The sequence below is a fragment of the Drosophila bipectinata genome, chromosome 4 (genome assembly GCF_030179905.1).
Source record: "Drosophila bipectinata strain 14024-0381.07 chromosome 4, DbipHiC1v2, whole genome shotgun sequence".
Taxonomy (NCBI): domain Eukaryota; kingdom Metazoa; phylum Arthropoda; class Insecta; order Diptera; family Drosophilidae; genus Drosophila; species Drosophila bipectinata.
Window position 1 is genome coordinate 15,200,258 of NC_091740.1, and position 15,225 is coordinate 15,215,482.

At 39.9% G+C, this 15,225-nt stretch overlaps 1 protein-coding gene across 7 annotated transcripts in view; it reads right to left on the bottom strand.

The window, feature by feature from the left end:
- PMCA (plasma membrane calcium-transporting ATPase 3) overlaps window positions 1-15,225 on the bottom strand; it is a 138,575-nt gene that overhangs the window by 110,250 nt on the left and 13,100 nt on the right. For 6 of the 7 annotated variants that reach the window (XM_043213484.2, XM_043213481.2, XM_043213480.2 and 3 more), the window contains exons 3-9: window positions 12,847-13,041; window positions 12,496-12,782; window positions 11,222-11,432; window positions 10,857-10,892; window positions 9,551-9,942; window positions 9,247-9,489; window positions 7,847-8,088 (exon numbers count right to left, since the gene is read on the bottom strand). In XM_043213484.2, the coding sequence (XP_043069419.1) occupies window positions 7,847-8,088; window positions 9,247-9,489; window positions 9,551-9,942; window positions 10,857-10,892; window positions 11,222-11,432; window positions 12,496-12,782; window positions 12,847-13,041 (1,606 nt within the window). The remainder of the gene's footprint in view (window positions 1-7,846; window positions 8,089-9,246; window positions 9,490-9,550; window positions 9,943-10,856; window positions 10,893-11,221; window positions 11,433-12,495; window positions 12,783-12,846; window positions 13,042-15,225) is intronic. The other variant, XM_043213482.2, reaches the window with a different exon arrangement.

Consider the following 15,225-nt stretch of genomic DNA (forward strand, 5'->3'; position numbering starts at 1 on the left):
AGAGAAAACGAAATGCGCCTGGCTATACACCGTCTGACCGAACTGGTCAACGAAAGACAAATCGCTCCCGCCCAAGCGGAGGCTCCCCAAATAAAAAAATATCAGCCTATAGAAAATAAGAACGACATTAAGTGTGACGAGCCCCTAGACGCCGTCAAGTCCCTCCCCGAATTTTCGGGAGCACAGGAAGCATACGTCTCCTGGAGACAAGCGGCAGTAGCCGCATATTACATTTTCAGAAATTACGAACATAGCTCGCGCCATTATCAGGCGGTTATTATTATTAGCAATAAAATAAGGGGCCCTGCCGATGCCGTACTGTCTTCGTTTGGCACTGTACTAAATTTCGACGCGATTATAAATCGACTCGATTTTACGTACAATGATAAGCGGCAGATGCACGTTATCGAGCAGGAAATGGGTACTCTTAGGCAGGGAAATATGACCCTTCTCCAATACTATGACGAGGTCGAGAAAAAACTCACCTTGCTCACCAACAAAGCTACCATGTCGTACGAAGCCTCGGCGGCAAAAGTTTTGTGTGACAAATTCCGGGATGACGCACTCCGAGTATTTATCTCGGGGCTTAAGCGCAGCCTCACGAATGTCCTTTTCTCGGCAAAACCGAAAGATATGCCTTCAGCTCTCGCTTTGGCACAAGAAGTGGAATCCAACCACGAAAGGTACTCCTTCGCGGCTTCTTTCGCCAAAAGCCAAGAGGATAAAGATAGGAAACCGCACCCGAAAGCGCAAGAGTACCGACAGGCCTCTGCGCAGACAAATGCACAAACAAATGCTGGAAAAAATCCGTACTACGTCAAACAACACAAGGCGCAAGTACACTCCGCCCCACACAGTGGAGGCGCGCCTAACCCATGGATATCGACCCATCGCTGTCCAAAATGCTTAGGCCATCCCAGGCCCCGGCGTACCAAAACAGGAAGCCGGCTGAGTCCGATCGATCTGCCCCACACAAAAGGCAGAGGGTTAATCACGTCGAGCAGGGCGCGAGCGAAACTGGGAACAAATATGCCGCCGCAGCTTCAAGCGCGGCCCAGGAAATTGACGACGACGCTATTAATGATTACGATTCGGACGTCATAAATTTTTTAGGGGAAAGTCCCTGCTACCCGTCATCAGACGAAGAGTAGCAGGTGTAGAAATGAAGCTTTTAATAGACACGGGCGCGTCAAAAAATTTCATCCGTCCATACGAAGAATTGAAAGGCGTCCGCCCAGTAGATTCGCCATTCTCGGTACATTCCATCCATTCCATCCATGGCGTTACCACAATAACAAAAAAATGCTTCGTATCCCTGTTCAACTTGAAGGCTACGTTCTTCATCCTACCAGATTTGTCCTCCTTTGATGCCATCATCGGACTTGACCTGCTAAAACAAGCAGGGGCATCTCTTAACCTAGCTTCCGGGCACCTCAGATGGGGCACCGAGACGGAAAAGCTAGAGTTCCAATCATGTCCCAATGTAAATTTCACTGAGGTGGACTGCTCTAGCGCACCACCTTTGGTTAGAAGAGCATTCTCAAAAATGCTAAGCGTCTGTGGTAGCCACCATCAGGACAGTTGATGAGGAGCCCATTTATGCCAGACCCTATCCGTATCCGATGGGAGCGGCAGATTTCGTCAATGACGAAATCCAAGACCTTCTAAAAAACGGCATAATCCAGAAGTCGAGATCCCCCTACAATAACCCAATATGGGTAGTAGACAAAAAGGGCACCGACGAAGCTGGAAACCGTAAAATGCGGCTAGTATTGGACTTTCGAAAATTGAACGAGAGGACAATACCGGATCGCTACCCTATGCCAATTATCCCTATGATACTAGGGAATTTAGGCAAAGCCAAATACTTTACAACGCTCGATTTAAAGTCCGGCTACCACCAAATTATTCTGGCAGAGCGTGACCGTGAGAAAACTTCCTTTTCCGTAAACGGGGGAAAATACGAGTTCCGTCGACTGCCATTCGGGTTAAGAAATGCTGCCAGCATCTTCCAAAGAACCATCGACGACGTACTGCGAGAACAGATTGGCAAATTTTGCTACGTCTATGTCGATGATGTTATCGTTCTCAGAGGACGAAAACGACCACATACGACACGTGGATTGGGCTCCAAAGAGCCTACACGACGCTAACATGAGAGTGTCAGCGCAGAAATCGGTCTTCTTCAAGAAAAGCGTAAAATTTTTGGGGTTTGTAGTCACCAACGAGGGACCACGACAGACCCGGAAAAGGTCAGGGCCATTAAAGAATTCCCTGAGCCCAAAAACGTTTTCGAAGTAAGATCATTCATGGGCTTGGCTGGCTATTATAGATGCTTTATTAAAGATTTTGCATCAATAGCTAAGCCCATTTCGAGCATTATAAAAGGGGAGCTCGGAAATGTCAGCAGACACAGATCCAGAAGCATCCAGGTACAGTTTACCGAGCCGCAACGGCAAGCTTTTGAAAAGCTACGTAACATCCTGGCCTCTGAGGATGTCATCCTCAGGTACCCCGACTATAAAAAGGCGTTTGATCTGACGACAGATGCCTCAGCATATGGCATTGGCGCAGTGCTTTCACAAGAGGGGCGCCCCATCACTATGATCTCTAGGACCTTAAAGGACAGAGAAGTTAACTACGCTACCAACGAAAGGGAGCTGTTAGCTATAGTTTGGGCGCTAGAGAACCTGCGCCACTACCTTCATGGGGTCAAAGATTTAAACATCTACACTGACCACCAACCGCTGACCTACGCGGTATCGGATTCCAATCCGAATACAAAAATTAAAAGATGGAAAGAACGCATCGATGAGTGTGGTGCCAAAGTCCATTACATGCCTGGCAAGGCCAACCTAGTTGCAGATGCCCTCTCGAGGCAACAACTCAACGTTGTAGAAGAAGAAGAGGCATTCTCAAGCGCGGCCACAATTCACAGTGAGCTGTCGCTTACCCACACAATTTAATCCACTGACAAGCCCCTCAATTGCTTTCAAAACCAGATAATTCTGGAGGAAGCACGCTCTCCGTCAAAGCGAAACTTCGTTCTCTTTGGAAACAAGAGACGGCATATTATTGACTTCACTCACGAGGAGTCATTGCTGGAGGAGCTCGCAACCATAATAGTTCCTAAAGGCGTAAACGCCATTCATTGCGATCTGCATACGCTTGCAGTGATACAGGACAAACTAATCCGACAATTCCCTGCCACCAGATTCTGGCACTGCAAAAACCGAGTAACGGACATTTTTGCAGTTGATGAAAGGCGGGAAATTCTTACTGTCGAGCACAACAGAGCTCACAGATCTGCCCAAGAAAACGTGAAGCAGGTACTCTCCGAGTACTATTTCCCGAAAATGGCCAAGCTAGCGAACGAAATAGTCATTTCGTGCAGGACTTGCGCCAAAGCAAAATACGACAGGCATCCGAAGAAACAAGAGCTTGGCGAAACCCCAATCCCATCTCAAGTAGGAGAAATGCTGCACATAGACATCTTCTCCACGGATAAAAAATATTTCCTTACGTGCATCGACAAATTCTCGAAATTTGCCGTAGTCCAACCAGTTCCCTCTAGGACCATAGAGGATCTCAAACCAGCATTACTACAGCTGATGAATATTTTCCCTAAGGCCAAGGTCGTATATTGCGACAACGAACCATCGTTGAACTCGCACACCATCGTGACCATGCTGGAAAACCATTTCGGCGTTAGCATCTCAAATGCTCCGCCCCTACACAGTGTCTCCAATGGACAAGTGGAGCGTTTCCACAGCGCTTTGGTAGAGCTTGCTAGATGTCTTAAAATCGATAAAGGCATCAGCGATACCGTAGAGCTGATACTTCTGGCCACTGCCAGATATAACAAGTCCATCCACTCGGTCATCGACAAGAGACCGGCCGACGTGGTTCAGGCACAATCAGGTGAGCCACAATATGAAATTCAAGATAAAATTAAACTCGCCCAAGACAAGCTCCGGGACAGAGAAAACGCTTCCCGCCAAAATAGAGTATTCGAGGTTGGCGAGAAAGTCCTAGTGAAGTCCAACAGACGCCTAGGCAACAAACTCTCACCATTATGTGAAGAGAAAACCGTTTTGCGCCCTTTATTATTTTAATCATGCTTTGGTGGTGGGCTACCCAACTTCGACAAAATTCATAACACATCAAAATTACAGGTTTTCAACCATATCCCTGATTCTCCTTTTGGCCACAACTTCGGCACGCGTCACGGACTATTCCAAAGCCAAATACATTCCCATCGTGGATGGGCGAATCCTGATATGGGAGGAATTTGCCTTTGTAAAGCACTCAGCAAATCTCTCGGAATATAGGCGCGTCATCGAAGAAACTAATGGGATGACCGTCATGTTCCCGCAATCCCACATGCAGAAACTCCTGGTTGTTGACGTCGCCCACCTACGCGACATGCTCGACTCTTTGAGCGTCCACCATAGAGTAGCAAGAAGCTTAGACTTCTTAGGGACTGCGCTAAAGGTGGTGACAGGAACGCCGGACGCAGAAGAATTTTAAAAAATTAAATTTAATCTATTCCAATTAGCAAATGCAAACAATAGGCAGATTAATATTAGCAACAAAGTACAAATTCAAATCAATAAAATTTCCGCTACCGTCAACCAACTTCTGAGGTCAACAAAAAAGTCCCAAATTGATACTGGACACCTATTCGAGATGATTTTAACTCGAAATAGGATGATAGCAATGGAACTACAGGGTTTGATGCTAGCAGTGGCACTTGCCAAAGTTAATATTGTTAGCCCCAGCATCCTAGATCATGCAGACCTGGAAGGTGTGTGGATGGAAGAGCCCACCGAGACCGCGATTAGGGATGTTTTGTCCGAATCGTCCGTTAAGATCTTACAGTCCGATAACATATTACATTTTATTATTAAGTTTCCAAAGATAAAGTCGGCCTGCAGCAAGATTACCGTTTTCCCAGTGTCACATCACGACACCATGCTTAGGCTGGAAGATGACGTCATCGCCGAATGCAACAGTGAGATCCACACCGTGGAAAAGTGCTCCCCGACATCAGGAGCTACATTTTGCCGATTGGCTCGCAGAAGATCATGCGCCCAAGAGCTTCACGCTGGAGGCACGTCGCATTGCGAGATCCAGCAAAGCGATTTACACCCCATCACTTATGTTGATGAAGGAATAGTAATTGTGAATGATCGCTCGGCCCACGTGTGTGTGGACAATGGCACCTGTGCCCATATAAAAGGCACATATCTCATCACGTTTGAGAAGAGTGTCATGGTCAACGAAACCCGATTGGTCAATCATGACACAGCCCAGAAGAGGGCTCCAGGAGTGGCCAGCTCACCTTCCCTGAACATCACCATGGAACGTAACGTTCTTAGCCTTCCATACCTTCACCGACTGAGTGAACGTAATCTGGAGCACATCAAAGAGTTCGGGAAGGAGATTAATCACCAGCGACTACATCAGTTGGTGTTCATAGCGGGAGCAATATGCTGCGCTTTAATTTGCATCGGCTTGACCTATCGGCGAGTCACTCAGGCCCGAAAAACCGCGGCCCAGCTGAAGGAGATGATTGCCCAAATAGGGTCGGCCGAGGGCGGCCTCATTCTTGAGGGGGGAGTAGTTAACTGAAGTTAACCAAGCAGCGGCAATGTCCGATTATTTAAGAGCTCGCTCTGGCCAAACTGCTGACATAGCGTCTGGTCGGAAGCCCATGCATAGCGGCAAGCACTGGCCGCTATGAAATACTTTTTGTTAGCTTTAAGTTTCAGTTTGTGTCAGAGTCTCATACAATAAAGAGCATAAAACCAATCTCCGGCACTGCCGTTAATTTATAAATTCATTTGTTGAATTGGTCACCGCGCCTCAAGGGCCGTGACAACGGGGCAAGTACTCCCATCATAACTCGTGTCACAGGAAGGATCTCCCCCCGGCAACCGCCAGGGATCTCAACCACTGCCTATAAGGAGTGGCAACACCCCCCCTGCAACCGCAAGGGGTAATTATCTGAAGACGTACCTCCTACATCTGCGGCATCACCGACTACAGCGAGGGATAACCAACTACTACATTATCATACAAATCAATCTATATTTACTTACATATTATATTTTAAACATAGCTTGCAAATAACTGTTAACCGTTTTTTTCCTTACGCTCTGTTCGCGAGAACAACCGAAAAAAAGCATGCCGTTTCGGTTTCTCTCTGAGCAGCAGACTTTGTTTCTTTTTGTTTCGATTTTCTGTTGAACGCATTACAATGAGCCGATCATGAAACTCTCGTTTACCGAAAATCGCTCAATGAGAGATTCGAGTGAAGCTCGCGCAGAGAGACTCATTAAAAGACTGATTGACTGAAAAAGTCAGCGAAAAAAGTCTTTTCGATAATTTGTCTTCGTTTCGTTGCACAGTGGTACGTTGTGTCCTATTTTAATATGCCATTTTCACAAATAAACTTCTTAAAATTTTAAACGTGCCTTTTTCAAATTTTAAACTAATATGTTGATTATTTTAATTAAAAAATGAATAGTTTTCTTTTTAAGGGTTTTCAGTTTTAGTTTCAGGTTTAAGTTTTCATTAACTTTGCTCAAAAATTAACAAAATGGCGGACCTTTGAAAATTATTTTTTTAAAATTGAGTTTTTTTTTAGCCACGAATCAACCTGAAACGTAAAGAAAAACTTCACCGATTTGGTTTATCCTAGTTCATACCAGAGCTATATATGTATGGAATTACGTGTTAAAATGTTGGAACGTGGGTTCAGAGCAAACGAAAACAGAAAAAACTGTTCTTCGGCTGATTCAATCGGTTGCTCTCAGACTTTTTGCTCAAAGTCTCAGTGACGAACACCTATTTTGAGACCGCACGAATCGGTTAACTGTTATTTGCAAGCTATGATTTTAAGCAAATAAAATTTTTGTTTTGAAAGTTTTGTTTTTGAAAATATGTATTTTATAATAAAGTTTTCATAATGATCGGCCATCAATGGCCCATTTTGCAGAGGGTATTATAATTTTGTCCAAAAGTGTGCAACGCAGTAAAGGAGACATCTCCGACCCTATAAAGTATATATATTCTTGATCAGGATCACCTCCTGAGTTGATATGAACATGTCTGTCTGTCTGTTTCTACGCGAGCTAGTCACTTAGTTTTAAAGCTATCGACTTGAAACTTTGCACACACCCTTCTTTCCTTTGCACGCAGTATATAAGTCGAAACGGCCGGAATCGGGCGACTATATCCTATAGCTGCAATACAACTGATTGATCGGAAATGGTATAACTTTGGTATTTTTAGAGTCAAAGAGTTAGAAATTTGACACGAAAGCTTTTTTTGGCAAACCATTACGACATGCCAAATTTCAAAAGGATCGGCCGACTATATCCTATAGCTGCCATATAACTGATTGATCGGAAATGACCCAACTTTCGTGTTTTTGAAAATAGAAAGGTGGAACTTGAAACAGATTATGTTTTTCAGTTTCAGTCAGTTTATCCGACCTACCAAATTTCATAACGATCGGCCGACTATATCTTATAGCTGCCATATAACTGAACGATCGGAAATGGTTTTTGAAGATAGAAGTTTGGGATTTTTTTTTAGATTTTATATTATAATTAATTGGTTTTATTATGATATTCTCATAAGGATCGGCCAACTATATCCGATGTTTGCGATATATATCCAGTTTTAGCTGCAAGGGTAGATCAACTTCGGCTCCGCCCGAAGATAGCTTTCCTTTCTTGTTTTTTATATACATCGGTTTTTCTGAAGGTTATGTTAACTTCCGCCTCGCCCAAAGTTAGCATTCTTTCTTGTTTATTTTTTTGTTTGATTTACTTACTTTTTCATGATTATCTCTGAAGCTCCTTTGGTGTATAACCGAAACCCGCCATTAGGACGTGGTATAACAGTGCCCATACTTTTACGAACAGAGTTAAAAGTATATACGCGGGTAAACTTATCCTCTGGAATTTCATCACGAATAGACTGGTATTTAACACCTAATCCTTGAACAAAGCCCAACAGTGCACATTCCGTTTTGTTGCCAACCTGGATTGGTAGGTCTCCTGGGTTTTGTCCAGGCTATGTGGAAAAGAAAAAGAAGAATAAAAATAATCATATAAAGAACGAATCGAATGTCAAATGCGACATTCTCGTGCATTTCAACTGAAAAGACATACCTACATCAAATTTGAATTTTTTTCTAACCTAAAACGTAAAAGTAACAAGCTCCGATTTGGACTTTTATATATTACAAAACGACAGCTCTCGTTCATGTGAAAGGAAAAATTAATGAAAAAATTGATTTAAACAAATATAAATTTGTGATGCATACATTTGCCTTTTACGCTTTTGGTTTTTAAATAAAAATCCCTTTTTTAACCGTATCTCCATTTATATACCCTTGCTGAGGGAATTATAATTGCGGTCAAAAGCGTGCAACGCAGTGAAGGAGACATCTTCAACCCTATTAAGTATATATATTTTTCATATAAGCATGTTCGTCTGTCAGTTTTATGAGCGAACTAGTCCCTCAGTTTTAAAGCTATCGGTTGTAACTTTGCAGACATATATATAAGTCGGAACGCTAAAACCGGACGATAATATGATATAGTTGCCGTATAAATAATTGATTAGAAATTCCATAACTTTGGTACCTTTTTGGGTAAAAAACTGATCAACTCGTACTAAGGATCAGATTAATAATTATATCCTTTAGATTTCGTAAAACTGAACGATCGGACACTATAAAACTTTTATTTATTTTTTTTTTTTTTTAGATATATGTAAGGTTGGGAGTTTCTTGAAATTCAATTAATCTATGGAATCTTTTAAAATGTAATTGTTTAATTTTGAACTGATTTACAAAATTTCATAAAAATCAGCCATCTTTATTCTTTCTAAACGATATTTCTGAAAACGATATTTTAGAACTGAGAAACTAGTTTACGTAGAAAAAGGCAGACGGACAATCAGACATGTTTATATTAACTCAGAAGGTGATCCTGATCAAGAATATATATACTTTTTAAGGTGGGAGATGTATCCTTTACTGTGTTGCACACTTGTGGACACAATTATAATATACTCTGCGAACGTATAAACAAAATTAAAAATTTTTTTTAACTTTTTTTTTTATGAGAATAAAAGTGGTGTAGTACCATAAAGAAACATAATGTTAAACGAAGGCTTTAAATCTTTAAATTAAAGGCGCAATTGTAAATAACAATAAAAACTTACCATAATGTTTGAAGTGTAAGCTGAATTTACAGATATTCCCATAGTTATTAAATTACCCACATGTTGTGGGATATCAGTAAGGGTGGGCAAAACCTTACAGAGTTTTTCGCAGATGTACGATTGTACAACAGTCATTCGGTTAGTTGTAAGTGTACCAGTCTTGTCAGAACAAATGGCTGTAGCATTACCCATAGTTTCGCATGCATCCAAATGTCTCACCAGATTGTTATCTTTCATCATTTTCTGAAAAAAATAAAATTTCTTTGTGTCATACAGGAGATGTGAACTTTAGAATTCAACTAACCTTCACAGAGTATGCAAGAGAAAGTGTGACTGCCAGGGGAAGTCCTTCGGGTACAGCTACTACTAACACTGTAACTCCAATTATCAAATGCTTTACCAAATTGTTTGCATATGTGTTCTTCCAAGGTTTGTCATCAATTACAAACGTTTTAACGCAGAACTGAATAATCAAAATAATAACAGTAAGTACAGCAATTGTTGACCCGGCATATCCTATTTGTATAGCTAATTTTGTTAATTTAGCTTGCAACACAGATTTCTCTTTCTTATGTCCTGCTTCAGTAACAGCTGAAGATGACGATTGCGGTACATGATTTCCATCAGATTCCGACTTGGTTCCTTCACTAACGATTGGTTGTGGTACTTGGGTACTTTTTATTTGGGAGCTTTCACCTGAATATTTAAGAAATACGACACAATGTTATAATCCATCTTAAGATGGTGTTTTGTATAATTATAGCTCGACATTAAATTTCTTACAGTAAGTATTTTAATACCTTTAAGTTAAAATTATTTTTCAAAAGAAATTATATGAATAGGTTTTTTTAGGTAACCAGGCAGGCTTCGATTTTTCCTTTCACGATGTGAATTTAAAACATTTCAACATAATTAAAACCGTTTTCCATCGAATAAAAGAAAAAACAACCGGTTTTTTTCACATTTCATTCATTCCAGTTATTTAGTTTCACTTGTTTGAAACTAGGGTAGACTAGTTTGTGAGAACGGGTCGCAGGTTACGGATAACGAACGACCTTCCTTTACGGTTACAAGGAAGGCCCCTCCTCGAGAGCCCTTTTTGTAAACAAAGCGGGTCTCTGCGCCTTGAGGTACCGATGATGCGCTGGCGCCTCTAGGAAATATGTCTGTAGACTTTTTCTTAACAAACTCGTTTTTCAGCTTTTGAATCGAAACTTTACACACACACGTCCTTATTTCATTTGCACGCAGGAAAAGCAGGGATCGGCCCTGTTTCGGTTTAAGGTTACTTTTGTCAAAAATGTACTTCACCCAATATTTGCAATATGTATGTATAACTGCAAGGGTATAATTAATGGGTTCCTCCCAAAGTCAAATTTCCTCATTGTTTTGAATTTAAAATAGGGATAAAAAAGCCTTATACCGTTCAAATCATTTGAACAGAAGCTGTTGGTTTTTAATTATGAAAATTAAATCCAAAGATGGCTTCTTTAAAGTTGTGTCCTCAATATAAAATTCACTTGTGAAAGTAAAGTCAGGAGGCCTGCGTGCTTCAATATTTTTTCTTTACAAACTTTTCATTCTTAAAAATAAAAATATAAATATTTCACCTGTCAAGCTCTTTTGCTTGGTCGCCTTTTTAGCTTCTGATTATTCAATTAATGTATCCATTTTGTTAAGATTTATTTTGCAGATTTTGGTTTGTTGGTTGACAGATTGGTTGGTTGGGTAGATGAAGGAGTTCAATGATGGTTCAATCAACACATCATGCAATTCACACATGACAATTGGAATATGAAAAAATAGCAACAAAAGGAAAACAAAAAAATAACCATAAGTAAATTTATAGCAGAGGAGGGTAGCCCTATTATATCATTCTTATGAGATTGGATAATTATTCTTAGGCTTAAGTATAATTTTATTTATTTATTTTAATCTTTTTTTTTTTTTTTAATTTTGACTGTAAATTGTTTACCCTTTTTCATTTTTTTAATTTCAGCTTCCTGTTCATCGACTGCTGCACCAAGAAGGGTAAAGATGATACCGGCTTGAGAATTTACACCAACTGCTGTAACCACCATTTTGCCGCTTCCCTCCATAACATGTGTGCCAGATAAAACCATTGGATCCACGTCTGTTCCCTTTTTTACATGATCTGATTCGCCAGTTAAAGAAGATTCATCGACCTTAAAAAAAAATTGTTCTTTATTAAAAAATTATTCTAATCAGCACTGCAAACCATGAAGCCAACGTAATTTTTTATTCCCCACCTGAGAGCAACTTCTGATGCATGATTGTTTTTTTAATGACTTAAGGGGTTAAATACAGTTGTTATAGATGAAAAAATATACTGTTGAGAATACTCTAAAAAAAATTCATAACGACCGGTGCATTAGAACCGAAGTTGTAGCTATTTATAGCGCACTACCTGCACATAAAACTTGAACAAACGTGAAACTTTAAACGCGATTATCTCAGAATCTTGTTTTTACAAAATTACCTTTGCAGTGGACACGATTACTAAAAAAACTATCAATCCGATCAACACCAAATTTTGACCACTTATTTATTATGGTATTACCTAGTCCGTGAACGAAGGATTTTCAATTTATTTGAAAACTCCTTTTTTAGAGCATAAAAATCGCCATTTTTTAGTCTGTCACTTTTTTATAGTAACTTTCTGTAGCCTAACCCAACATAATACCGCATTCAAAACCTCTTTTGGTTCACTTGAAATATATATACTGCCAGAAAAAGTGGTCATTGACCCCATAGTGACTGCTTTAAAACTATTTTCTCAGGAAAAAAATGGAGTGCATACTTTTTTTGTGGAAATAACAACTGACGCAATTAGGGATGCACAAAAAAAAGTTTATAAGTCTTCTAAAAATTTTCCTGAATTTGGTTTTCTAGATATATGGTAAATTAGCCAAAGAAATAGTGTGGAAAAACTTTTTCAAAATATCTATCTGTACTGGCGCAGAAAAATCAAATATGTGGGGGCGGGAGACGTGACAAAATCTGAAACAATCAAGAACTGTGTGGGAATTTATAATAATTAAGTCTCCATTCCAAGTCCTATACCTCTACCCTTAAAGTCTCTGAGACCCACGGAGATGATCGGATCGGAGATTCCTTTTCTATGTTACATACGTCCAAACAGTACCCGGTATAAAAATTATAAAAACGTGTAATTTTTGGAACGAAATTACCCTATTCCTTAGGACAAATGAAGGATTTACTTCTTACTTTTAAATCGTTACTTTGAATGAGACATCCATCGGCTGGCAATAAATCACCATATTTAATCTGAGCAATATCGCCGACAAGTATATCTCCCACAGAAATTTGGCACACTTCACCGCCTCGAATAACTGAAAATTTGTGTTCGCCTTCAATACGGCTTTGCAATCCACGGAACTGTCGTTCCTTCGAGTAATCATTGAAAGCTGTCACTATCACTACGACTATAACTGAAATAAGAATTGCCAGTCCTTCAATCCATCCATGGTGTTCCTCCTCCTCTTGAAGCACAGCTGTTTTCGTTAAAAAGAGTGTTAAATAGTAACAACATGAAATTTATAAAAACAAACAACTTACGTGCATCTTCATCGGCAGGCTTATAAAATGATAGGCCAAGTGATACTAGAGCCGCAACCTCTAAAATAATTAGAGTTACATCCTGAAGAGCCTCCCAGACTAGAGTAAGAAAAGTTTTAGGTGGTTTTGGTGGTATTATATTAGAACCAAATGTGTCACGTCTATGTTCTTCGTCTGCTTTGGATCCGCTTAAACCTAATATGGGAGAACGTTTTAGTTAACTAGAAAAATAAATTTAAAAAAACAAGAGACGACGGCTATAGTCGAGTCTCCCGACTTTATTATACGCGGTACTCATCTCTTCCAACCAAAATTCAACTAACCTCTAAGTGAAAGCTTTAACGGTATGTATTCTCTGTAACAACATTTTGTTGCAACCTTTAGCGCTTGGGCAAAACAACAAACTTACATCCATACTACCGATTCAGTAGGAAAGCGTTATAAAAAGTCTATAAATCCTCTAAAAATTATCCGATTTATGGGGCTTTTTGATTTGTAGGTGTAGATAAGCCATTGGCATCAAAACATTTTCCAAAAACCAGATTTCTCTTTCATGGACGGCAGTGGGCGTGGCCAAATTTTGACACAAACTTCATCTGCGCGGTTATCTGATAGCTCATTTTCTTATAGTCTTCGAGATCCACGACTTCGAGTTCTAAATTTCAGCCCTTTTATATTGGAAAAGGTGTACCCTTGCAGTATACATATATCCTCCAAAAATAGGACGATTGGGATGAAATTTTTTTTTTCGAACTTGTATATTAACGATTTAAATATTTTGGCATGAAAAGTTTTTCAAAAAACTTTCCTGTACTGACGCTACAGAAACTCGCAATTTGTGAGGCGGAAGAGGGTGTGCCAAAATTTTGAAACAAACCTAAACTACGTGGGCATTGGAGGAGTATCCATGAAAAATCCTATAGCTTTATCTATTATAATATCTAAGATCAACGCGTTCATACGGACAGCTATATAGACTAGCCTGTTGATCCTAATCAAAACAAGAATGGAAAGCTAAGCTATTAAGCTTCGGGCGGAGCCGAAGTTAATATACCCTTGCAGTTAAAATCGGATATATATCGCAAACATTGGATATAGTTGGCCGATCCTTATGAGAATATAATAATATAACCCAATTTATAGTAATACAAAATTTAATTTTGTATTTTTAAAGATAGAAGCTTGGGACTTTTTTTTAGATTTTTTGTTTTTGTTACTTGGTTTTATTATGATATTCTCATAAGGATCGGCCAACTATATCCGATGTTTGCGATATATACCCAGTTTAAGCTCCAAGGGTAGATCAACTTCGCCTCCGCCCGAAGTTAGCTTTCCTTTCTTGATGTTTTTAAAAGAGAAATCCAACGCCGATATTAGGTGACAACACCAGAAATTGTGGAAAAGTCCATGGAATGATATTGGATAATCGCCGAATCAAGCTGCGAGAGTTTGCAAATGCTCTAAACATTTCTCGGCAACGCGTTGGAAACATTTTACACGAATTTTTACACATGAGTAAGCTTTCGTCCACCGCTTGCACATTGCGAAGGAGAGTTTGGAATTGCTTAACGCAAACAAAAACAAATTTTTTCGTCGTTTTGTGACTGTTGACGAAACCTGGATTCATCACCATACACCAGAGAGTAAGGAACAGTCAAAGCAATGGATTTCAACTGGAGAAACGGCACCGAAAAAGGCAAAGATCGGTTTGTCGGCCAACAAGGTGATGGCAATAGTTTTCTGGGATCCCCGAGGTGTAATTCATATGGATTATCTGGAAAAAGGCAGAACAATTACGGGAGAATACTATTCCAATCTCTTGGGACGATTTAATTCGGAGCTGAAGCAAACAATGCCGCACATGGCGAAGAAAAATGTTTTGTTTCACCAGGACAATGCTCCCGCTCCCAAGAGCGCCATGTCGAAATTGTGTGAATCGCACTACGAAATTCTACCCCATTCACTCTATTTTCCAGATTTAGCACCCTGTGACTATTGTTTATTTCCAAACTTAAAAAAAGGGCTTGGTGGTAAGAAATTTCAGTCAAATGAACAGGTAATCTGTGAAACAAACGCCTATTTTGAGGACCTGGATAAATGGAAGGTATTGGGAAACTGGAGGATCGGTGGTCCAAGTGCATACGTCTAAAAGAAGACTATGTTGAAAAAAAAAAAATCAAAATTAAAAAAAAAAAAAACAAGAAAGGAAAGCTAACTTCGGGCGGAGCCGAAGTTTATATACCCTTGCAGTTAAAACCGGATATATATCGCAAACATTGGATATAGTTGGCCGATCCTTATGAATACATCATAATAAAACCAATTAACTAAAATAAAAAATCTAAAATAAGTCACAAAACTTCAATCTTCAAAAAAAAG